This window comes from Cervus elaphus, chromosome 7 (assembly GCF_910594005.1).
Source record: "Cervus elaphus chromosome 7, mCerEla1.1, whole genome shotgun sequence".
Taxonomy (NCBI): domain Eukaryota; kingdom Metazoa; phylum Chordata; class Mammalia; order Artiodactyla; family Cervidae; genus Cervus; species Cervus elaphus.
In genome coordinates, this window is record NC_057821.1 from 35,478,244 (window position 1) to 35,496,376 (window position 18,133).

The following is an 18,133-nucleotide window of genomic DNA, read 5'->3' on the forward strand; positions in this document are numbered from 1 at the left end:
TATCCAAAATAGAATTATATTCCTTTTCAAAACTTTTCCTTACATAGGTGTGTGTCCATATATGTTTATATATATAAATACAATTCCATCTAGTCAAAGCTATGGTTTTTCCAGTAGTCAGGATGGATGTGAGAACTGGACCATAAGGAAACTGAGCATCAAGGTATTGATACTTTTGAACAGCAGTGTTGGAGAAGACTCTTGAGAGTCCCCTGGACTGCAAGGAGATCAAATGGGTCAATACTAAAGGAAATCAGCCCTGAATATTCATTGAAAGGACTGATACTGAAGCTGAGGCTCCAAATATTTTTCCATCTGAAGCAAAGAACTGACTCATTGGAAAAGACCCTGATGCTGGGAAAAATGAATGGCAGGAGGAGAAGGAGATGGCAGAGGATGAGATGGTTGAATGGCATCACTGACACAACGGACATGAGTATGAGCAAGCTTCAGGAGATGGTGGAGGACAGGGGAGCCTGATGTGCTATAGGTCATGGGTTATCAAAGAGTTGGGTATGACTGAGTGACAGAACTTAACTGAAGGTATGCATATGTGCTATGTATATAACATAATGATTACATGATCATTATACATATGCCAGAATGACAAATAATGCTATTTTAGTTTCAGGTATCATTATACATAGATAATTTTGACATATAATGTTATTTTGGTTTAAGGTGTACAGTGTAAATATTTGATATATATTGCAGCAATAAGTCTGGTGAACATCTGTCACTCGATATAGTTATAATTTTCTTCTTGCGATGAGAACTTCCAAGATCTCTTAGCAGTGTTCGAATAGGCAATAAGTATATTCCAGATTTGACTTAGTGCAGTTAAATGAGACAAGTGGCTTTGAGTCTTAGAATCAAAGAATCATGTTGAAACAGTTGAGTTGAATCAAACTTCTCAGTGCCAACTCACATAGAACTTTCTTGAAAAATCCATCCCTGATTAGGCCTACCTGGCTCCCATCACTCATGATATGGTGTCCAGGCATAGATCGGTGTTTAAGGCTTCTGCTATTTTTTCCACTTGTTCATGCAATTCTTTCTCGACATCTTTCAGTGCTTCATCCATCTCCTGTCTTCTCTATCCAAACAGGTTATAATTATGGCAGAATATGTCTAAGTAGCTACACTCGCAGCTGCTGCCCACTGGGCATTTTGGAAAGAGGCTGGGAAGGAGTCCTTCCAGTATTAGAGTTTTACTTTCAGGGGATTAGAAACCTTTTCAGTTTGAAGAGTCCATCCATACAAATATATTTCAGGAGTAAACACAGTTTAATTATTTATTTAATTAGAAATTACATGACAGTCTGCTGAGAATAAGGCAATGAAGGGTTAGCAAACAAGGGAGGATTCAGGCAAAAGGAATGAGGAACTCTTGGAGAAAGTGGACACATGATTAACAGGACCATTACCTCTATTTTGGTTTGGTTTTAGGTTTTGTTCAGGCTGGCGCTATAAAGGTATGGGTTGTTTCCATTTTATTTCCATCCATCCTCTATGCTTTACAATGTATGTCTTACTGAAGTGTTAAAAGTGACTAGAGACTTACTGCTTGTTATCACTGGGTAGTCGTGCTTTGCTTCTGGTATTCCAGAGGGTCTAGCAGAGGCTCTGTATAGTATTTATTTCTATCTTTTGCTGCAGAACCTTACTTTTTTGGTGATTTCTGGTACTAAGTTGATGAAATAACAGGAAAATAGAGCTCAGCTGCTTTTGGATAAAACCTTAATTTATCTCCTCCCTTCTCTCTTACTTTTCACTGACTGACTAAACTCGTCCCATATTGATGGATGCCTTTTCTGACTCATATGTCTGCCTCATTCCTTGCATGTAGTCAAGCTCTATTTCCTTTCCTCTATCTCTGACATCCTTTGTTTCTTTTGACTTGGCAGAACCCTCTTTGATTTTTATTGTCATAATATTCCCAGCGCTTTCTGGTCTCTTTCTTATTCTCTACGAGTCCTAACAGCCACAACTCCTCAATGCACATTAAAGTTTCTCTTTTCTAATTCTGGACATTCTGCTCTCTTGGACTAAATGTTCTTGGTTTCCTATTGTTTGTAGAATAAAGACAAACTACCCAAATTGGCATATATGATTCTCCCTAATGAAAATTGGCATATATATTCTCCCAAAGGAAGGTTTGATACATTCCTTTGGGGCAGAGTATTCTGTCATGTTCTGGAAGTTTTGGTTCATCCCAGGTAGACACAGGGGCAGAACTCAGGCAAGAATAACCCTGGCTATGAGGGAAGAGGTTGGTTTTGCTGGACAGTGTTCCTGTATGCGAGTGAAATGTGTCTTTGCCTGAAAGAACATAATTTGGCTGGATTCTGCCCTGAAGATTTGCCAGGCTTTGTTCATTTACAGAACTATGACCTTTAGTAACAACAAAAGAATTCTCCTAATATAAAGGACAATTTCAGGAAAAAGAGGAGAGAAGAGAAAATGGAAATAAAAAGAAATATGAGATATTTGCTCTTACTATATATATATATATATGTCTGTCTGTGTGTGTGTGTGTGTGTGTGTGTGTGTGTGTATGTATGTATTTGGGTCCTTAAAAATGCAGTGTTCTAACATCTTTTCATCCTTCACTATCCAAGTCCTTGACTCACTTTCCTTTTGCTGCTCTTCCATCCTTCTGTCTTTCTCTTCCTTCTCTCTTATTTATCTCCCTTTCCCATCTACCTGTTGATTTCCCACTTTCAGTTTAATAGAAATTACTCATAAAGCCCTAAAGATGCTGCACAACCAGCCCAGCAACATCACTGACTTCTTAGGAGAGCCGGTCAAGAGATCGGCCCTCATCCCAGGTTGTCTGGAGGCTATGGAACAAGCTGAGCAACCCTAATCCAGTCACACTGCTCCAGTCTCAGTAGAGACTCAGTCTATTTGGAGGATTTTATAATTCAGGGACCTACTAGGGCATGTTTGTAAGGCCAAATAATTACTGCCTAGGATTGTTACTCTAAAAGGAAGAGAGAATGGTATCTCACTTCTCAGATATATGTTTTTAAATCCAGCTTTCTGACCTACTCGGTATCTATATGACCAGTTGGACATTTTTCCTGAGGCCCCAGGTGGGGACAGATGCACACCAGTATTTCTGCATTCAATTGTTCAGAGTGTTTATGATACATGGGTTTCCCGTGGGTCAGCTAGTAGGCAGCTGACTGTGGGCTACTGAATCTTCTCCAGATGGTGCTTGCAGAGTGAGGGAGACAGAGAGGCTGTGCTGATGACTGCGGGTGGTGAGCTGTGGGGACCAGAACATTTCCCCTGATTAAAAAGGAAACTATGGCATTGGGGATCCCCAACTTGTGAAAGTCCGGGATAATAACAAGGATCCCCCACAAGAGAAACACTTGTCAGTCAGGGGGAATTTCAGATCAGTCCATCTGGCCCAAGAGAAGGGTACAAGAGCACCATGTAAGCCAGTGATGTCAGAACTTTCCCACCTCGTTACCATCTACCCTCTTCCAACATGGCCCAAATAATGAAGATCCCGAGAGGGAGAGAGAAGGAACCTTGCAGAAATGGACACATCGAAGCTTCCTGGTAGGTCTCCTGGGCCTCAGCAGGGGAGAGGAAACATTGAATAGGCTGAATATGAGATGGAGTTGACACTTGACTGACCTGGCCTTGTGAAACCCAGAGTGACAGAATGTATGGAATGGTTGCAAGGTGATGCAGGAAATGAGGATGCAGTGGAGTGTGGGTGAAGACAGTCACTGGAGGAGGATGGAACCGGTTCACGTTTGTATCCCTATGGTCTCAACTTTGTGTCCCCAGAAATTTCACATGATGAAATCCTGATTCCCATGGTTATGGTATCCATAAAGGGTGCCTTTGTGAGGTGATGGAGTTATAAGTATGGAGCCACTTCAATGAGATGAGTTCTTTTATGTATAAGAGACACACAGAGCTCCTGAGCCCTTCCCCCATGTGAGGATACAGTAAGAAGTGTGTGACCAGAGAGGACCCCGCATGACCACTGTAGAAATCCATTTCCACTGTTTTATAATTCTGTGGTATTTTTATAGCAATGCAGAAGGGCTAAGACAGCATCCTAACAATCTTCAGACAGTTCCGTAAACCTCATGCTATTTGTACAAAGGTTCGAAGCAGTGATCCTGTCTGGTGTAACACTGTGACAGTGGGCTGACCGTTTGTGGCTGGCTTTCATAAAGAATCCTGAGGATTCAGTCTTCTTGGTAGCATGACCAGAATCATGAACAATTGTCTAATACTTTGATAATAATAACTTGACCCAGAATAATTTTCTGTGATTCTTACGTTATCTCTTAATGGTCTTTGTAATGCCAGCTTCTGCTATTTGTGACTAATTTTAAAAGGAGCTTCATTCTCTAAAATGTACGGGTGGATTTTCTTTAGATTTTTGATTAAATGAAAATAGAAACTTTAACAAACTACCCTCTTAGATTTTGACATCTCTACAGAGAATATGTTTATTTTCCTAAGAGGAGACCCATTTCACAGAGCATGCATGAAAAAGCTGTAAATTTCAAAGAAGCTTGCTAAGGTATAGATCATTAGGAACATCTCAGAGCTGGATGGGATGGATGTGATTTAGCACTCGTCGCTGATTCGGCACGCCAGGATCTTGCTGTACATGTCAACCTTACGTGAATCCCTTCTCCGGCATATGAACAGGTTATAAAGTGTAGAATGACGTACATCTTCATCGCTGGACAACAGGGATTGGTATCCTGACCAGTACATGCGATCCGCAGAAAAGTTCCGCCAGATTGGAAGAATCATCTGAATACCCAAAAGATAATGATTTCTTACGCGTTTTATTAGAATTTCCTTATCTTTGTCCCTTGTAATTCTCAAATTAAGATTTGGGGAAGACATACGAATATAAAACTCTCTAGATATGCATTTTGGAGCCAGCCTATGAGAAAACAATTAGGAATCTAAAAAGTAGAAACATAACTCAAGTTTAGTTTTAACTTTCTCTTTTCTTCCTTCCCACTCTCATCCTTTGATTTGAGAAGAACAGAGAAAGAAGACAAGTGGAACTTCAAGCAGATGTCCTGGGATACTTTGAGGAAAATGCTGAGCTTCGAATTTCTGTTCTCTAGTTCTCTTACTCTTGAAAATATTTCAACCATCTGTGCCCAGGAAGAGGCAAGCTTTTGGTGGAATCGTGTGCAATACAGGAAAGGCTGCACATGTCAATAATTGCAGTGAAATTCTGAATCCTTTACAATAGAATCTATCACTATGAATGACTAGGCTCCTGCTTTATGTAGTAGCAGTCTAGCATATAGAGTTCATGAATCTTTTTCTTACAAAATGAAATATTTCAAAACTCCTTATGCATTACAGAGGTCAACTCTTTCATTCATGAACAAAGCAAGAAAGCCCTCTGCAGGATGCTCACCTGTCTGAATCGCCTCTCTAAGATTGCTTGAAGTTGGTATGATTTTTTAGTATTCTCTAAGGCACTTGATATGATAGTATCTGTGAGGTCTTCCTCAATCTGCAGCTCATAGGCTAGATCAAACAAAGGAGCAATCCAGAGGTATTGTAACATGAGTATCCACTTAGTAAGGTCTTCATTCTAAGCAAACATAAGAAACAGTCACATAAAAATAATCATAATTCAGTGGTTTGGGTAACATGTGATCTTTGCTCAGAGCAGATGACCGAAAAGACGTTTGGTTATTCCTATGTGTATGCACAGATTTTGGAAGGTAGTAAAAGTTGCAAAATTATAAAAGGTAAGCTCTTAGTTCACACTTCACTGAATTATTAAAAATCTGGGTTATTTTAGGAATTAATTCTTCGGATGAATTCTAATTTATAACATGAATTTTCTTTTTCCTCTGAAATTCTACCAACCACTCAGTGACTTCTTTGATGATTTATATTTGTGTGAGAGAAATCTAAGTGTTTTATGACAAGTCAGTATATGCCTGCAGTACCTGACCCAGGAAAGAGGCATTCTACCTATGCCCACATCATTGTCACTCAGTGATTCTTTCATATTAATGAATCAGATGAGTCATTCATATTGATTTTCTATTGGTAATTTGTTTTATGATATTACAACAAAGAGACAATGAAGAAGACATGACATTCCTAAACAGGCTTTCTTTCCTAAGTTGATCCCAACACCAGCCCCCATGCTGGTATCTGAAGAGTCTGTCTTGCTGACACGTGTCCAGGCAGAAAATGGCACAGCGTTGTCTTTAGTAACAGCATCAGTGGGATTCAAAATGGAGGGTTTTCCCCCCAGGTTCACTACTAGTATTAGAATTCAGCATGAAAATCCTGGGGGCTGAAGATCTCTAGTTAACATGCTTGATTTGTTTACAACCATGAACTGTTTTAGTGGAAAAGAACAGAGAACTGAGTAGGATTAAATATAGTAATGCACATAAAGTGCTTAGTAAAATATATGGCCATGTAGTAACTCTCAATGAACTTTAAATTCAAGCTTATTGAAAAATCCCTCCTCCTCCTGCTCTTTGACCTTTTCCTTTACTTGATCATCCTCATTATTAATGAGCTTAACAGAGGAAAAGAATGCTGATATCATTAAGAAAGTTGTAGAGAGAAAAGATAGAATTTTAAGGCGGGATGCATGTCAAAATATTTTAAATAATGTTAGGATGAAGGACAATGCAGGAAATCAGAAAGGAGAGATTATAACGGTGAAATTTTGGAGCTGCCATAAATGATTGAGGCTTGATATATAAACTGTGTTGTCCTCAGAACAGAGCCAATTGTTGTGGCCATGAGAAGCAAAGCAATGTTATATAGACCATTGTGGGGGAAACTTACAAACTAAAAAAAAAAAAAAAGGTGACAGAGGAGTCATTGAGAATGACGAATGAAGGAGGTGTCAGAGAAGTAGAAGCAGAATCAGGAGAGCATTGAAAGGCAGTTGCACTGGCTTGGGGGTGCAGTATAGGACTCCCACGTACAAGTCACTAGTAACAGGGAGTACTCAAACCTGGAGTGTGTTTCTTACACATTCATGAATCTTGCAATCTTATGTTTTAAACCTGGAAGTTCCCATTCATTTCTTGTTTTTGTACAGAATAACAGCTGTAATCCTGTGTCTAATGCATTGCTTGAACTAAACATGTCTACATGGACAATTTGTAAATTTGTTGTTTGTTTTGCTACTACAGCTCTTTAGTCATCCTTTGATTTTGCTCATGTTTCATCAACTGCATAATATAATGCCTCTTCAACTGCTTACAATTCCTCCACCATTTTCTGCATGTACACTTTCCATTACCTCTAATAATCTGAAGCCTGTTAAGCTACACACTGTCTCACTTGATCTGGTGAAAAACCCAGGTGAAAGACTCACGTTCATCTGTTGGGCTTTTTCTCTTTCTTCAGGAGCATGGAGGGGATTGGTGTGGCAGTCATTGGTGGCATTGATATACTCAGGTTTACTCTGGGAATACTTTTCATCCTGAAAGTGATCAGGCAGTTAGTTAGGGTTGTTGGGCATTCAGTAGATGAACCCATTACCAGAACATTAACATGCTTCTTATTTGTGTAATTTTTTAACGGGGGGCATCAAAAAATTTGAAAGTCATTCTTTTCCTACGTTTTCTATATATTGTCTCTATAAAGATGATTTTACATCTAACTTTTCTAAGTCCAAACTTTTCCCTTCTGTATTTGATCACTATCTTTTTTAAAAAATTTTTTAGTAATTGAACCAAATGTAGTACTTTTGTACCAATACTTGGTGCTTCGCAGGTGACAGTAGTGGTAAAGAACATTCCTGCCAATGCAGGAGATATAAGAAGACTCAGGTTTGATTCCTAGGTGAGGAGCATCCCTTGCAAGAGGGTACAGCACCACACTCCTGGACTCTCACCTGGCAAATCCAATGGACAGAGGAGCCTGTTGGGCTACAGTCAGTAGGGTTGCGTCCAACTCTTAGATGTGACTTAGAATGCATGCATGCACCTATATTTAATCTCAAGTTTACAGTGGGTAGGAGCCAATATATTCCCTTATAAGGAGTAATACAGTAATGACTCTGACTTATCTCTGAACCCGCTCACCAAAAAGCTTAGTGTTCATCCCAGGTACAGAATACAATGTTGTTTATGGTGACAAAGTTGTACATCAGAAAAATATAGCATAAAGTTATAGGAAATACTAAGCAATGGACTGAAAATAATAAGAGTAGAGAAATCTAGCTAGCCTATTGATAGAGAAAAACTAATATTTAGCGGAAGTTATGAACATTTAAAAAGATTACTAGGAAGAGTTGGAAAAGAATGGATAGTCAAAAATGGAGGATAAAACCAAAACTATTGTTTAAAAAGAACTAAATGAATTTAATAGAAACCTTTAGCATCGCCTTTTATTAGCTGTCTGCTCTACTGTGTGCTCCTTGATTGACCTAAAAGAATTAACATACAACTTTCAAATACCTTCATCAGAAAGAGAATAATTGTTTCCAATTGTAAACTCCCCTTCTATTGTAGCTCGAAACCTATTCACTGCAAATCTTAAAACAATAATATGTAGCATTAAAAAAACTACCAGTATTCGTTTTTGTGACTGGGATTCAGCTTTGTTTAACATCTTCGAACCACCCAGTTCACTGCAGAGCAGTTCTCACTTATTGGCTATTTATTCTGAGCCTGGAGAAGAAAACCCAGAGAGACACTAAAGGACCAGAAAGTCAACATGCTCCTTTTCCCCAGTCCCATCTAAAACTACTTTATGTCAGGTAGTATTATGGACTGAATGTGTGTTCTTCAAATTCATGTCTTAGAGCCCAAACTGCTAAAGTACTGTGTTTTGAAAAGGGTTCCGACTTTTTGTCACGCCATGGTCTATAGCCCACCAGACTCCTCTGTCCATGGGATTTCTCAGGCAAGAATACTGGAGTGGCTTGCTGTTCCCTTCTCCAGGGAATCTTACAGAGCCAGGGATAGAACCCATGTCTTTTTACCACCTGAGCCACCAGCAAAGCCCTTTAAGGTTAAATGAGCTCTTAGGGTGCAACACTCATCCAATAGGTTTAGTGTCTCCATGAAGCAAAACACCAGAGAATTTTCTCTTCTGTCTTTGTGTCTGCGTGTCCTTTCCTCTGTCTGTCTACCCCACTCCCCACCCTGTGTGAGGACGCAAGGAGAAGCCATCCTGGGAAGAAAGAGTTCTCAGCAGAGCCTCACCTTCTGATGCCCTGATCTAGGACTTCTAGCTCCCAGAACTAGGATGAAATAAATTTCTCATGTTTATTCCACTGAGTCTATTGTATTCTTTTATGGCATTCCTAGCTGACAAATACAAAATCATTTATTTTTGAAATTTAAAGAAAAAAAATGAATGAAAGGAAATTGAAAAAGTTATTGCACTTCTTAGGAATCTTTCAGATTTCACAACATGGTCCTTTCTTCGATTTCTACATCTTATGAGCTGTCAGCATCTTTAACCTAGAGAGTGTGTTATTTGAACTTTGGCTGGTGCAGCTCTCTTGTTTAAAGGATGGTATGGCCCAGTCACTTACACGAAGGTCCCTTCTGGGAGCCTGGCGGGCTACAGTCCATGGGGTCGCAAGAGTCGGACACGACTTAGCAACTGAACCACCACAACCACAGTACTTACAAACTCATTGAACATTATTGTGGAAAGGTTATGCATGTCGTGGGACAGCCTGGAGGTACGGCTAAACGTTTTTCTAAGGAACTTCAGGGGGACGCCAAACACATCAGGACCGCAGGATGGGCATACATTGCCTTGGCACAGGAGCAGATTTGACATGACCAGCAGCAGGAGCAGGCAAGACCCTGCTAAAATAAAAACATGAGCCATTCTGAGATGGCTAGATCTAGCCACCTGAGGTTATCAAATCCATCCTGTGGAGGGAAGCCTTTTCTTTCCCTGTTGCTCTGAGCAGGAATTGGAGCTGTAGTGCTGGGCTGGGGAAGAAGGAGCGCCTTCTGTGTGAATTTAGATGGATGATGATATTTGCACAGATAGATAGTTGGAGAAGTAGGTTACTCCCTACATTTGTGTATTGCTCCCTGAAGTACTTCTGTGCTCTGCAAACATTTGGAACTTAATTCTGAGTCAGAGTGTGTAGGCCATTCTTTTAAAACAGTAATGTTGGGACTCTACAACTCTGAGCAGCGAGGCCATCTAGGAGTTTGTAATTTTTTCACTCTACACTGACTAGTGCTTGAATTTTAGACACTGAAATGACAAGAAGTGTACAGTTGATCTGTGTGGTTTACCATCACGCTGGGGTAAGAGTAAACACATGACTGACTGATCACTACTATTGAGTACAGAGAGAATACTAAGAGAAAAAGGTACTGTACCTTGGATCTGCTAACTCAGCTTCGGAACCCCATGCATGTCTTTGATACTTTCCCCAAAGCTCTAAAACATCTTAAAATTTGTGTTTCACAGTAACCTGGTGAGATAGCCTTCATCTTCACTATGATCATCAAGTTATGTTAATGAAGATGCAATGACTTGGAGAGGGCAAATAATTTTCCCTGGTCCCGTTATTAGCAGATGGAGGTGACTGGGCACCAATGCAGTCATCTGTTCACTTCCTGATGTCACATCACACATGCCTGTGGGCTCTCGGTCTGTGTGTGTGTAACCAGGACCATATCAGGAGCTGTGATGATTCTGCCTAAAGCGAAAAATATTTTGTCTTTGACTGCAAAGCAGGTGTGACCCTAGAACACTGGTTTTATCCACTTGTTCTGCTCTGTCTATAAAACACTCACCGTTAAAGTCTGACAATTATCAGTATGGGGTGTGGTTTTCCTGGCTATCCTTGATTCTAGGCACCTTGACAGCTCTTCTACCTTTATGCATCTTTAATCTTCTCATTGCATTTGTTTCTTTGAGACAATGGCAGGTAAATCTCCAGATGGTAATCCAAGAATATTACCTGGTCAGCACCCAGGACCCCGTCACTGGCTCTGCGAACAAGGTCTGCCTTTCCTGGCTTTGACGTTTTAACGAGAAAATTCATCTGTCTGGTTGGGAGCACATCCTGACAACCCATGGGGCTTAGTTTTTGAACCATCTCCAAACATCTCCTCTTTGATAGGAGAACTAGACCTTCAGGCTTCCATGATGTATTGCAATATTTCAGAAATTATTCCTGGCCCTACTTTTAGCCAATGGAAGCATAAAATTATAGATTCTTGCAAGTGTGATTTTAATATTTTTTTTTCCTGTCCATCCTTTGTAAGTAAGCAGAATTTAAGACTGAAGTTAGCAAGAATTGAGTTTTGACAAGAGAACTGATAAAACAGGAATTTTATCCTCCTAATGAGAGCTGAAGGAGAACTGATAAAACAGGAATTTTATCCTCCTAATGAGATCTGAAGGAAATGGCAACCCACTCCAGTGTTCGTGCCTGGAGAATCTCAGGGATGGGGTCGCACAGAGTCGGACACAACTGAAGTGACTAAGCAGCAATGAGATCTGAACATAATAATTTTTCCAGTTTACCAGAAGAGTGGTAATTTAATGAAGGATAAGATATCAGCATTTACTAGGTTTTCTCTGCTCTTAGTTACTTTAAAGGGGCATGGTATCTAAGAATAAAATGGTTATTTAAATTTAGGTGATGAAAATCAAAGTGGTTCTCAAAAAGAAGACATATAAGTTGGAGAAATTTGGGACTGTCTCCCTCATCAACTAAAGAGCTTATTGTGACAGGCAAGGAGAATAATAGCTTGTATAACATAGACGTATTTGTGTGTATATATTCTGTGCATGTATACATATGTTATGAATAAATATATGCTTAATTCCTACATGGAACTTTGGACCTTATACAGTTCAATTTTATAAGTGGCAGTAAATAGAATACCCTAATTCCTAATGTAATTGATCATTTGTTGATAGATGACTAACTATATGATTTTTTTTCTGTTAAAGTGTTATTTATGTGTTTGCTTTGGTAGCACATATGTTAAAAAATTGGAATAATACTGAGAAGATTAGCATGGCCCCTGCCCAAGGATGACACACAAATTTGTCAAGCCTTCCATATTTTTCTCTAACAGCTTCAAGGGGTGCGATGGGAAGGAAGGTGGGAAGGAGGTTCAAGAGAGATGGGACATAGGTAAAACTATGTTTGATTCATGCTGATGTTTGGCCGAAAGCAGTATAGTATTTTAAAGCAATTAACCTTCAATTAAACATCAATAAATTTAATGATTAAAACTGTTACTGGGGATCATATAACAGGTTCAGATGTCCATTCTATGACTAAAGGGGATCTGACTGCAAGCTGATGGTGTCAATTATCATTGGTTAGTGATTCATTAACTCTATAGTTGAATGAGAAAAGTAAGCTAACAAACACTATTGTCTGTGACTCAGCGTCACAGCAAGCTATAGTCCTTGTCTGCGTTCGCCTTTAGGCGGTATAGCGCCCAAACTCTGAAACTGAGGCCGTTCCCAGAGCACACAGTCATGAGTCCTGCCCAGGGTTTCTGTTCCTGATGCTGGAGGCTTCTGTGCGCTGGTCCACTAGGTCCGAAACGTTCTCTCCTGAGCATTCTCTGGTTCTATCATGTGCACAAGTCTTTCTATTTTGGTTTTTTAATTTGATTCTCTTATTCTTTTGATCAGACTACCAAGTCTCTTTACGATGTACTTTTTAGACCCTTTTGTGCTTTCATTTTTCTGATGCTCATTAGTGTATTTACTTCCATGTCTAAATCTGAGTAGTTCTCAGTATCTACATATACCTTACCCTATTCACTTACTGTCTTGATTTTGGCGTTGAGCATCAGCATATTTTTATGAACTTCATTTTCCTTCTGGTGAGGTTTCTAGAATACAGCTTAAGCTGGTTGGCTCCCATCTGGCTTTTTCGCGTGTCTCCAAAAAATTACAGAACTATGCTTTCTTTCTGCCGCTTCTTTTCAATACTGCCCCTTCATTTGATACTATTGCTAATTTTCTGTTGTTTCACTTCCTGCCTCATAAGTTTTCTCTTTCTCAATCTACTGTAACTTGAGTGCTATGCGTTTCTATGTTGGTATTACTATTTTATTTTATTTTGTTAATTTTAATTGGAGGCTAATTACTTTACAATATTGTTTTGATTTTGCCATACATTGATAGGAATCTGCCATGGGTATACATGTGTTCCTGATCCTGAAACGTCTTCCCACCTCTCTCCCCATCCCATACTTCTGGATCATCCCAGTGCACCAGCCCCGAGCACCCTGGATCATTCATCGAACCTGGACTGGCGATTTGTGTCACATGTGATAATATACATCTTTCAATGCCATTCTCCCAAGTCAGCCCACCCTCGCCAATAACACAATAAAGGTAGGGCATGTTAACACCGCACCTGTACCAATGGGCAGATCAATAAAACAGAAAATTAATAAGGAACATAAGCCTAAAAGGAAATATTAGAGCAAGCAGACCTAATTGATATTTTCACCACATTCCATCCAAATGCAGAGTACACTTTCTTCTCAAGTGCACATGCAACATTTTCCTCTTCTTGGGTGCAAATCAAACCACAGTAAATTTAAGGAAATTGAAATTATATCAAGCATTTTCTCTGACCACAACACTAGGAGACTAGATATAGATTACAGGAAAAAAAACAACTTTAAAGAACAAAAACACAAGGAGATTCAGCAGCACATTTCTAAATAATAAACAGATTACCAAAGAAATAAGGGAAATCAAAACATTCCTAGAAACAGAGAACAATGAAAACATGATGATCTAAAACCTATATTATGCAACAAGAGCAGTTCTAAGAGGGAAGTTTATAGTAATACAAATCCTACTTCAAGAAACACATTGAATAGACAACCTAATTTTACATATCTTTAGCTCTTTTTAAATTACTCTTACCAGTGTCTTAGGGAAGGGAAGTTGCGCAGTCATGCCCGACTCTTTGTGATCTTTGTGACTCTTTGTGACCATGGACACTAGCCTCCTCCGTCCATGGGATTTTCTAGGCAAGAATACTGGAGTGACTTGCCAATTCCTTCACCAGATCAATGTCTTAAAGGTTTTCTGTAAAATCTTTTAACACCTTGCTTAAGTTTATTTCTAAGTGTTTTCTTTTTGTGATGCAATAGAAATGGGCTTGTTTTCTTTATTCAAATTTCTGATAGTTCCTTGTGGATATATAGGTAGACAACAAAGTTTTGTATATTGGAATATAGTAAACTTAATGTATGCTACATCTTTAAAGAATAGACATTTCCCCACAAATAAGACATATAGATGGTCAAGAGGTATGTGACAAGATGCTCAGCATCACTAATAATCAAAGGTAATGCAGATCAAAAGTACAAAGATATCAGCTCATACCTATTTGAATGGCTAGTACCAAAAATGTAACAAATGACAAATCTTGAGGATGTGGAGAAAAAGGAGTGCTTATGCACTGTCGCTAGGGATGTATAGCGGTACAACTTCCATGGAAAAATACAGTGGAGGTTCCTCAAGAAATTTAAAAGAGACCTGTTATGTGATCCATTATCCCCCTTCTGGATATATAGTCAAAGGAAATGAAATCATTGTCTCGAGAGATCTGTATTCCCATGTTCATTGCAGCATTATTCACAGTAGCCTTGGTATAGGAACAACCTAGGTATCTTTCACCAGGTGAATGGATTAAAACAATGTGATGTGACATATATAGGTAAATATTATATAGCCATTAGTGAAAGAAAGAAATCCTTCCAATTATTGCAACATGGAAGAAGCTGGAGGGAATTACATTACATGAACTAAGTCAGAGAAAGAATAACACAATATGATCTCAATTATAAGGAATCTCAAAAAAATAATCTCTGAGAGAGTGGACATCATTGACTGGCATACCAACTCAACGGACATGAGTTTGAGTAAGCTCTGGGTGTCTCAAATGGACAGGGAAACCTGGTGTGCCACAGTCCATGGGGTCACAAACAGTCGCACACGACAGAATGATCGACTCAAGTGAAGAGAGTGGAACTTACCGGTGTTCTCCTCAAGAAGCAAAAGTTAAACAGGTGTGGTGATGGCAATGTTACTTAATAGAAAGGGAAACTCATTTCTAATACATACACAAATGGGGGTAGACAAGATGGCGGAGGGGTAGTTGGAAGTGGGGTACACCTCTCTCCACCGATGCATCAAGAACATCTAAAGACACAGCAGTTCTCACAGAAGACCAGGTGAATACTGGCAGGACTCCATGACTACTGAGAAGGAATATCCAGATCCACACAGAACTCGGTTGGAGAAAGGAAAGAAGGGACAAGAAGGAGGAGAGCACGTGGGACCAACCTGCACCTGGGGCTGAGGGAGCTGAAGTGCAGGGAAGAGATCCTTGTCTCTATGGCCGTCCACTGGAATTGGGGAGTCATTTGACGCTGTTGGGGAGTGAACGAACTAACCTGTGACCGTCTGAATGGAGTGAGAACCACATAGACAAGCCATGCTGCTGCCTTTCATACCTAGGACAGGGTTGTAAATCCACTGGTGTCCACGGAAGCTGGGAGCTGGAGCCATGGGGACTGCAGAATGATCCCAGGGTAAGGACTCCTGTTTACTGTGGGGAGTCAGCCGGATGGGATGGGATGGAGGAAATCTGCTGCATCGAATGCCTCTTAAGGAAAGCCACGAGGCCATAAAAGTAGGGTTCAATTGCCTGTGGGGTAGAGCTATCTCTTTCTGCATGGTGGTACCTGTAGGTTGAGCAATAGAGAAAGACATCAGTGAGGGTGGTCCTTGAGTGCCTGATGCACTAAGCAATGGGGAGTTTTGAATGTCTATATGCCCTACCCTACCCTATTCTCTGTCTAAATTGTGGGTTTTAGAATCATAATATTTTTATGAACTTAAATTTCTTCTGGTAGAGTTTCTGGTTTACAAATTAAGCTAATTCTTCACATCTGGCTCGTTCTTGGTATTTCAAGAAACCTTGAGAACCTTCCTTCCTCTCAAGGCAATACTGCCCTTTACTTTACCACCATTGCTGACTTCCCATACTTTCACTTCTTGCCTACTATATTCTATGTCTTTCTGAATTCACTATAACTTTAGTACTCTGTGTCCCTATGTTGGTATTAATATTTATAATAAATTATTAACCCGATGCAGTAGAGAATCAAAAGGACTCCAGTTTCAACACTAGTAATAAATTACCCCCAAATTTTAATCCATTAATGCTCCCATGTGAAACCGATTTCCTATCGATAAATTAGTGGGGTCTCTTAACTCAATATCCTTACTAGGTGGCTCAATTTTGATTGAAATATAGAAAACAATAGAGGGGTAAACTCTGGAATTTACCTTCCGTTTGATATGCCTCATTAGTAAGTATGCAAATATTAGTTTTGTTTTGTTGTTTTTCCCCCTGTGAGTCTGTTCTTAGTACATATTATAACTCACTGTGGGGTGATTTCTATTGACTGAAGAAAGTACAGTGTGAACTATAATTGTCAAACAAGTGAGTGGAGATGAAGAAAGTAATGTTAGGAAGGCACAGGCTTTTGTTGTTCTAGCAGGAAAACCTTGTGTCTCTCATCTACAGTCTAATCTTCAGATTTATTGAAACTCTTACTTTTCTTATGCTCCATTAAAAATTTGGATTATTTGGTGTTTTTGCCCTCGAGTTGTATGTCTCATGTATTTTTGGATATTAAGCCCTATGAAATATATGGTTTGGAAATATTTTCTGTCAATGTGTACATTGCCATTTGATTTTGTTGATGTTCCTATCTTTGGAGTTTGTTGTGGGCCCACATGTTTGTTTCTGCAGTTGTTGCTTTTCTTTTAGTGTGAAACCCAAAAACTCATTGCAAAAGTTGATGGCAAGAAGATTACCTCAATGTTTTCTTCTAGCAGTTTAATCTCTTCAAGTCTTATGATCATCTTTTTAATCCCTTTTCAGTTGATTTCTGTGTATGCTAAAAGACAGGGGCACAGCTTCAATTTTTCATAGCACTATCCAGTTTGCCCAGTGCCATTTTTGAAAAGCTTTTCCTTTCCCCACTGGATATTCTTCGCTCCTTTGTCATAAGCTAACCAACAATATATGGATGTGTGTTTCTTTCTGGCTTTGTCGTTCTGCCCTGTTGATCCATGTGTCTGTTTTCGTGCCAGTCAATAAATATGAAACATGTTTTCTTTTGTGTCTTTTAAACATTTCTTTCATGAGTGTCTTGGATATTTTCATACATAGATCTTTCAACACCTTGCTTAAATTTATTTCTAAGTATTTTAATTTTTTGATGCAGTTATAAATGGAATTATTCTTATTTCTATAATTTCTTTTGGTGTATGGGTATGTACCTGAGTTTTATATATTCAAATACAGTATACAAAATGCATGCTATTTTTTAGAGAATAGACAATTTTCCCCCCAAATAAGACATACGAAATGCCCAAGAAGTATATGACAAGATGCTCAACATCACTATCAGGGAAGTGCAAATCAAAAGTATAACACATACCATCTCACTCCTGTTTAAATGGCTTTTACCAAAATGTAAGAAATAAGTGTGATGAGGATGTGTAGAAAATGGATATCTTAATGGTTATTGGTAGGAATGTATATTGGTGCAACTCCCATGGAATACCTTCAGGAAGTTTCTCATGAAATTTCACACTTCTGGATATATATTCATTTCTGAATATATATTCAAAGGAAATGAAATAATTATCTCAAAGAGAAATGTGTACTCCCATAATCACTGCATCAATATTGACAGTAGCCTGCTGCTCTTGCTAAGTCGCTTCAGTCGTGTCCGACTCTGTGCAACCCCATAGACGGCAGACCACAAAGCTCCCCAGTCCCTGGGATTCTTCAGGCAAGAACACTAGAGTGGATTGCCATTTCCTTCTCTGATGCATGAAAGTGAAAAGTGAAGTGATGTCATGTCCGACTTTTAATGACCCCATGAACTTCAGCCTACCAGGCTCCTCCGTCCATGTATTTTCCAGGCAAGAGTACTGGAGTGGGTTGCCATTTCCTTCTCCATCACAGTAGCCTAGAAACAATGTATTATAGGAACAATCTAAGTATCTCTCAGAAGGTGAAGAGATTAAAACAATGTGATGTTTATTTATATATCTATGAATTTTATTT

The 18,133-nt window shown here is 39.2% G+C and overlaps 1 protein-coding gene and 1 non-coding gene across 2 annotated transcripts; one reads left to right on the forward strand and one right to left on the reverse strand.

The window, feature by feature from the left end:
* Window positions 1-4,608: 4,608 nt before the first annotated feature.
* Window positions 4,609-15,552, reverse strand: LOC122697833 (placental prolactin-related protein 3-like). The gene is made up of 5 exons (XM_043908829.1): window positions 15,498-15,552; window positions 9,643-9,824; window positions 7,373-7,480; window positions 5,429-5,608; window positions 4,609-4,800 (listed from the first exon to the last, which is right to left on the reverse strand). Exons 1-5 carry the CDS (start codon window positions 15,550-15,552, stop codon window positions 4,609-4,611), a joined length of 717 nt encoding a protein of 238 aa, XP_043764764.1.
* On the forward strand, window positions 11,957-12,065 carry LOC122697862. Its single transcript, XR_006342195.1, has one exon. It is a non-coding gene; the product is annotated as a U6 spliceosomal RNA (small nuclear RNA).
* Window positions 15,553-18,133: the final 2,581 nt, after the last annotated feature.

Excerpts from the sequence above, each read along its gene's own strand:
- LOC122697833 (XM_043908829.1), bottom strand. The coding sequence starts at position 15,552 with ATGGCTCCAGCTCCCAGCTTCCGTGGACACCAGTGGATTTACAACCCT. Across the intron at positions 7,481-9,642 it reads CAATAATGTTCAATGAGTTT|GATGAAAAGTATTCCCAGAG; the intron begins GTAAGTACTGTG and ends GATCACTTTCAG. Across the intron at positions 4,801-5,428 it reads TAGAGAGGCGATTCAGACAG|ATGATTCTTCCAATCTGGCG; the intron begins GTGAGCATCCTG and ends TTGGGTATTCAG.